Raw genomic sequence first — 7,824 nt, forward strand, 5'->3', positions numbered from 1 at the left:
ACATACCTGAAGAAACCCTTCTTGTTCTTAACATCTCTTGCTAGCTGCAATTCCGAGTGTGATTTGGCCTTCCTGATTTCACTCCTGCATGCCTGAGCAATATTTTTATATTCCTCCCTGGTCATTTGACCAATCTTCCACCTCTTGTAAACTTCTTTTTTGTGTTTAAGATCAGCAAGGATTTCAGTATTAAGCCAAACTGGTCACCTGCAATACTTACAATTCTTTCTACACATTGAGGTTGCAGGAACAAGCCATCCCAATAAGGATTCTTTAAAATACAGCCAGCTCTTCTCTACTCTTTCCCTCTCATGTTGTTCTCCCAGGGGCTCCTGCCCATCAGTTCCCTGAGGGAGTCAGTCTGCTTTTCTGAAGTCCAGGATCCGTATTCTGCTGCTCTTCTTTCTTCCTTGTGTCAGGATCCTGAACTTGACCATCTCATGGTCACTGCCTCCCAGGTTCCCATCCACTTTTGCTTTCCCTACTAATTCTTCCCTATTTGTGAGCAGCAGGTCAAGAAGAGCTCTGCTCCTAGTTGGTTCCTCTAGCACTTGCACCAGGAAATTGTCCCCTACACTTTCCAAAAACTTCCTGGGTTGTCTGTGCACCGCTGTATTGCTCTCCCAGCAGATATCAGGGTGAATGAAGTCTCCCATGAGAACCAGGGCCTGTGATCTAGTAACTTCTGTTAGTTGTTGGAAGAAAGCCTCGTCCACCTCATCCCCCTGGTCTAATGGTCTATAGCAGACTCGCACCACGACATCACCATTCTTGCTTACACTTCTAAACTTAATCCAGAGAGACTCAGGTTTTTCTGCAGTTTCATACTAGAGCTCTGAGCAGTCATACTGCTCTTTTACATACAATGTATGTACTAGACTCAATAAATCAATCCCCACTGGATCAATCGCTAGTGTAGACATACCCTTAGATTCCAGGTCATTGAAAGCTTACCTCCAACGAAAAAAATTCCAAACTATAATGAACATCAGTTAACGTAAAGCTTATCCAAAGGCACCACTGAGAACGTGCCTCAGACTCTTGAGAGACACTGCCCCATGTAGTTCACCTGTGCTGTGTGCAAGGGTGGCTACAATCAGCATATTAACCCAGCAGGTACCACATGGACATGATGCTTACGTCCTTCGAGAAGTCATCTCCTTATTAAACTAGTTGAAAGATCCCCTTCAGGTGTAGAACAGAACATCCTCTGTGCACCTGTGTCTTGATGATAAGAGTGTCACTCAGATGGGGGAGCTCATCCAGATCACCTTCAAACCTGGGGCCTTGGTCCCCTCTGGAAGCTAATTCTCACATAAATATCATATAGCTCAAAGCTACCTGTCTGGCATACCTCAATACAGACCCACAATCCAAATGACAGAAAATACTACAGCTGTGCATTATTTCTGATTTCATAATCAGACCACAGATGGTCTCCACTGTGTCAGGAGGCCATTCAGCTCTGGAATTTGCATTCTGAATCAAATGCCACCAGTGACTCTATACCTTCCTAGCCTTGAGAACATCTTGGCAGATCAACTCAGCAGGCAGTTCTCAGGCCACCACAAGTGGTCAGTCAAAGGCACAGTTCTACAGAACATCTTTTACAAATTGGAGTTGTCCAGCAAGACATGTTTTGTCACTGACCACAACAGGAAGACATTTTCTTCCAGAGGTGGTGCATTCCTAGGTTCCCTTACATAGCCACCTATCTCATCCTTTGGACACTGGGATTGCTGTATGTAGGCATGACACAAGAATGATTTTATTATGATACCCACAGCATGGACCAGACAGTTTTAGTATTTGGTTCTGATGGACCTCTCAATACAGCCCCCCACACACACGCACACACCTTCCCCAGTACAATCACCTTATTGGCCCTCCTCAGTAGTCTCACAGAAAAGTAAGATTCTGCACCTGGACCCAGCTTCCTTACATGCAACAACCAAATGCTGGCTGGATTGCTTCTACTGAAAGAAGCTGTTCAGCTGAAATTCAGAACATTCCGTCTCAAAGCATGAAAGCCTCAACTAGCCCTAGAGCTCAGAAAGCTGCTGCTGTCTTGAAAAAAATCCTTTTTTGTTTGTTTGTAGGACAGCTACATGGAATTTGGTCCACACTTTTACAGAACGCTACTATTAGGCATAGAGTGCCAGAGTGGATGCTCATTTTGGTACGACTGTCCTGTAGTCATTGCTTAAGTTGGACACTTAGTACCGGACACTTAGTACCAAACTCTAAGTAAAAAGACAACTACTTGTTTTCTACCAAGAATAGAATCCATGTGGACATTCACTCAAAAAAGCTTAGTTTCCTTACAATAAATGTGGTTCATCAAGAAGTGTTCTCCATGTGGATTCCATGAGCCTCCCTTCTTTTTTAAGGTGATGATGTAAGTGGCTATCTGCTACTAATGGTAAAAAGTGCTCTTTCAAAAAGTAGAAGTAATTGGTCTTAAATTCAATTTAAGTAAAGGAACAACTTTATTTGTTTCCATTTTATTTTTCCCCTGCAGGAAGAACTGTATTTGAAGCGTGTGGCAGAGTTGGATGAAATTACGAATGAGAGAGACAACTTTAGACGGGCTTATGAAGACCTTAGAAAACAAAGGCTTAATGAGTTTATGGCAGGATTTAATGTAATAACAAATAAACTAAAGGAAAATTACCAAATGCTTACCTTGGGAGGAGATGCTGAATTAGAGCTTGTAGACAGTCTGGATCCTTTCTCTGAAGGAATCATGTTTAGGTTTGTCAAACATTTGGTCATACTGAAACTGTTTTTAATCAATCACTGTAATTTCTTAACCTGATTTTTATGGTTTAAATATTTATTGAACAGCTCTAAAACATGAACTAAAGAAGCAGAAAAGTTATTCTGAACCAAAGTGATCACTTCTTTTATGAATATTAATGGAAGGATAGTAAGGAAAGACACATTTTACTGCTCTGTTTCATAGTTAAACAAAATAGATGAACTCTAAGGGGAGAGATCAAATGTAATGTAGCTTGTATGGAGAAGTCACTCCTTTGGTCATGAAAAAATAATTGTAAAGTGACACCAGCTGCTCTGGAGCTTCAACATGGAACATTAATCTGTAAGGAAGTCATTATTTCCAACGTAGATGGAGTGAAATGATTTGGTTTACAGGAAATTCCATTTTAGTAATAGTCTACACATAAGATTGTGTGTGGCTGGTTTTGAAGAACATAAGTGAATATTATGGGTTCTGCCCCGTATGTCATAAATTGATTCTGATTGTAGATCCATTCCATATTAAATGTAAAGAGCACTTCTGAAAGGTAACTACTCAAGTGCTTTTAAATATTATGATTTCTACAAGGGACCTTAAAGCTTAAGACAATATGAGTATTACTTGTTGAGGCATGAGGGTTTTTCATGTCATAATAAACTGTAATTTCTACAGTAATAAATATCAACTGAATTAATTTATAAACTCTTAATTGTTTCAGTGTACGGCCACCAAAGAAAAGCTGGAAGAAGATATTTAATCTATCAGGAGGAGAGAAGACTCTTAGTTCTCTGGCTTTGGTTTTTGCACTTCATCATTATAAGCCAACTCCCCTTTACTTCATGGATGAGATTGATGCAGCCCTTGACTTTAAAAATGTATCAATTGTAGCATTTTATATATATGTAAGTACTTCTCTATAGAATAACTACACTGCAGTATTTACCAGAATAGTTTTCTCCCTCCCAGAAATTATCAGTGCTCTTCTGTAGCAATTAATAAGTGATGCTCAGCATGCAGCAGCTCCCATTGTTCTCAATCCTGGGTGCTGAGCTCTTCTGAAAATCAGGCCCCTAACTTTTATGGGGGTAGGGCTTTTTAGTGGTTTGTTTGATTGGCTACTTGGGAAGAGAGAGCAACTATTTTATATTATCATGTTGTTTTTATTCTTCAAATGTCAGGCAATAAAGTATTTTAAAATAAAAGTAACGGAATATCTAACTTTAGGTGATTATACATTACTACTTTTTATCTTGCATTCCGTGTTGCATAAAACCAGCATCCCTAAATGGTTTGCCTTTTAATAACAGAAGGCTACTTCTCACTGTCCTCAGTAGAGGAAAATACAATCAATCTTCTCTGCTTTTGTGTAAGTTTTAAAGCAATCCCAGTCTTAAGAATTCTGACAGTTTGGTAGTTTACCTTGTTGCATTGTAAGTAAGCCCTATGGAAATCAAAAGAGAGCAAAAGAACTGTAGCTATAGTAGTCTGCATGTGTACTGCATTCAATAATGTAGGCTTTGATCCTGCAGATGACTTATGCAGGAGTATAGTTTTACTCACATAAATTGACTTCAGTAGAATTACTCGTGTGAGTGAAGTAACACCTATGCAAAAGTATTTCCAAGATTGGGCCTTGATCATTAGAATTAGGATTATGCTATTGCAAGAAGCATACTACTGAGGCCCGCAGATTTTCTGGACAATCAGTACCTGAGAATCTGTTTTTCCTTAACAGTAATGCATATTTTCTAATGTACAGCTGTTATAAATACAAGATTTCCAAGTTATCTGTACTTGCTTTAATGACTACACACTTCATATCAGAGTGTAATTTTTTAAAATATTGTGAATTAATATGAAATTTCTTTCTTTTCCAGGAGCAAACAAAAAATGCACAGTTTATCATCATCTCTCTGCGAAATAACATGTTTGAAATTGCAGACAGATTAATTGGAATTTATAAGACTCACAATACAACAAAAAGTGTTGCAACAAATCCAAAAGTTATTGCATCTAAAGGACTTGCTGAACTTGGTTCTGTCGGATGCTGCTGAATGTGTAATCTTCTTCTGTTCTGAAGAAGTGAAATCTTATTACTAATGTATTTTTTCACTGTGTTTCTGCTGCTCATCTGTCTTTTAGCTTGATTTTGTTTTGTGATTCATCATAGTTCCATAAAGATTTGTAAATATCTTAGCTTTCATTATTTGAGCTTCTTAGTAAGCCAAGATTTTCAGAAGAGCTAATATTTTCTATAGATTGGCTACACTTAATTTTTGTAGATACCTTAATTTATATCATTTTGAGCATAACAGAACTGTTTCCAAAAGTATGTATCTAGTTGCATTTTAAATTCCCATTCCATAGGCCTTGTATCAATGTTTGGGTTCTACCTGTAGATTTTTAAACAGCTTTTTACTGAGTATTTTATTTTAATAAAAGTTAACTAACTCAAGTTCTTGTTGAATACAGCTATTGTGTTCAGAGATGTCTCTGTTCTATTGCTGGAAGTGTGATGTACACAGTTCCCGTGATTAAGAAGAGAATGTTCTTATTTAAACACTAAATGTTTGTATTACAGCAAGGATTTGGTGCCTCCTTGTAATGGTGCTGTACAAACTTAAAATAAGAGCTGCTGCCCCCAAAGACCATGCAATATAAATATGGACAAGACGTGACAGCTGCAGGTAGAACACTGTGGGGATAGGCATTTGGGGGGAGAAGAGGTAAGGAAAACAGTAGTTACAGTTGTAGAACACAAGCTTACATATATTTGCTGTGTGTACAATTTATAGGCTTCAGTTTCTGAAATAGGGGAATGTGGTTAATGAATCACTAATTACCCATTATAATTAGGCAATGCACTCTGGCACAGGCAGATATTTAGAAAGGAACAGGGTAGTCAGCTGTGCAGATTTGATTTGAGGAGGGTGTTCCATGCATATGGGGCTGCGGGAGATGGAGGCTGCTATCATGGGGGGAGGAGGGGAAGATAAGAGTGGGAGAAGATGAGTTTAAGTACCTTGAAGGTAATATTCAGAAGTTAGCAGTGGAAGTTCTTTGAGAAGGAGGAGTGACAAGTCAGAAAGATTTTAGCAACAGCATATCTTCTAATATAAAAGAACAGCACAATTTGTGTAGGGACAAAAGCTAAAAGGCTAAAGCAAAAAATGATTGACACCTAGAAGAGACATAAAAGGCAGTAAGAAGAGGCTCTTTAAATACACTAGGAGGAAAAGAAAGACACAGGAAAATGGAAGTCCTCTATTTCGAAGGGAAGAAGAGCTAATAAATTATGAGATCAAGAAGACTGATGTTTAAGTTGGATGCATTCAAGTCCGCAGTCATGAATCCTAGGATTCTTAAGGAACTAGTTGAAGCAATTTTGGAACCATTAACAATTATCTGTGAGAACTCATGGAGGACAGGTGAAGTCTCAGAGCACTGGAGAAGGGCAAACATAGTACCTATCTTTAAAAATGCAAACAGGAAGGATCTGTGGAATTATAGACCAGCCAACTTCACTTCAATACCTGGAAAAATACTGGAACAAACTAGTAAACAATAACTTGTAAGCACCTAGAAGGCCCTTCCAGGAAGTTAGTTACTGAATCTGTAAGGATGTTAGAGGGCCAACCTACCCTGGCAAAAATGTCTGTCAATGCCTGGCTCATGGTTTTAGCCCTGGTATTGTTTAGAGTTACCACTTCCAGCCACTGGGTGGCAAAATCTATGAAAGTCAGTATGTATAGTATCAGAGGTGTAGCCGTGTTAGTCTTCATCCGACGAAGGGTATTCACCCACAAAAGCTCATGTTTCAATACGTCTGTTAGTCTATAAGGTGCCACAGGACACTCTGCTGCTTTTACAGTATGTACAGCTTTCCTCTGGGTGCTTCTTAGGGAAAGGACCCAGAATATCCACAGCTACATGTTGAAATGGAGCCTCGATGATGGAGAAGGGCCTTGACCTGGTCTTGAAGCTTTCCCACCCTCTGGCACACCTCACAAAACCAGACCTAGGTAGAAACACCTTTTCCCATCCTCTCCCAGTGGAATGACTTTCCCAAACAGTCTTTGGTCCTACTCACCCCAGCATGGCCACTAGGGTGATCGTGGGCTAAGCTCAAGAGCTTTTCCCTATACTTAGTTGGAACTACCAACTGTCTCTGAGGATGCCAGTCCTTGTGCCCACTGGAAAGGGTTTCCTTATATAAGAGTTCTCCTTCTACAACAAACTTGGACCTATTAGAAGAGCTGAGAGGCAGTGGGTCGCTCTGTGCTGCCATCCAAGCCCCCTTGAGGCTTTCATCCGCTTCCTGCTCTGCCTGGGACTGCCACCTTGATGCTGGAGACATTAGTTCCTTGCTGGGTTGTGGACTTGGGCTTGATTCCACTGGAAGTGATGCAAGTGATGTAGGGGTGTCTCCATCAACTGAACCACTCTCCCCTGGTGCACTAAGTTGTATTTCAGGCTCCATTTGAGCTTCTTGCACCAGTTTAGCTGCAGGTGCAGGCTTTGTGGCACCCTTTGGTGCTTGCTCCCCTAACTGGTGGGGTTGCAAGCACAGGCTCTGGTGTTGACTGTTCCAGTTCCAATCCTTGAGCTGGTTCTGGGTGGGTCCCAGGAACTGGATCTACAACTGCTGTCATAGACTCTGGTCTGAGTTTAAGGGCATCCCTCCATCTTGACACCTGGATCTCAGGTTGGGGAGGGCTGATCATTCCTTCTGAGGAAATCTCTGGTCCCCCATCCCCTTCCTGCATTTCTGTCATGGAGCTGGACATCTGACCTTGATCTGGGCCTGTATACTCCGTGGCATGCCAATTTGGGAAGACTGGTTACTCTAGGGGTTCGTTGCTGCCCTACTCTAGCCTAGCTATTTCATTGCTATGAAGCTAGGGGAAAAAAATAAACTGCTTGTTGGACTCCCTGGCTTTGCAGTCTGCACCCTTTACAGGCCTGTTTCCCTCAGGCAGCAAAGAAAGGAAAAGAACGAAAAAATCCCAGGCTTTGCAGGCTGCCAAAAGAAAAAAATATGTCCTTCTAAAATCCTGAGGTCT

General features: G+C 40.6%; 1 protein-coding gene across 7 annotated transcripts in view; it reads left to right on the forward strand.

The window, feature by feature from the left end:
• Positions 1-5,216, forward strand: part of SMC4 (structural maintenance of chromosomes 4) — a 125,480-nt gene extending 120,264 nt beyond the window's left edge. For all 7 annotated transcript variants that reach the window (XM_050965800.1, XM_050965796.1, XM_050965794.1 and 4 more), the window contains 3 exons: positions 2,522-2,754; positions 3,480-3,663; positions 4,639-5,216. In XM_050965800.1, the coding sequence (XP_050821757.1) occupies positions 2,522-2,754; positions 3,480-3,663; positions 4,639-4,815 (594 nt within the window). In that variant the 3' untranslated portion in view covers positions 4,816-5,216. The remainder of the gene's footprint in view (positions 1-2,521; positions 2,755-3,479; positions 3,664-4,638) is intronic.
• Positions 5,217-7,824: the final 2,608 nt, after the last annotated feature.

Source organism: Gopherus flavomarginatus, chromosome 8, assembly GCF_025201925.1.
Source record: "Gopherus flavomarginatus isolate rGopFla2 chromosome 8, rGopFla2.mat.asm, whole genome shotgun sequence".
Taxonomy (NCBI): Eukaryota; Metazoa; Chordata; order Testudines; family Testudinidae; genus Gopherus; species Gopherus flavomarginatus.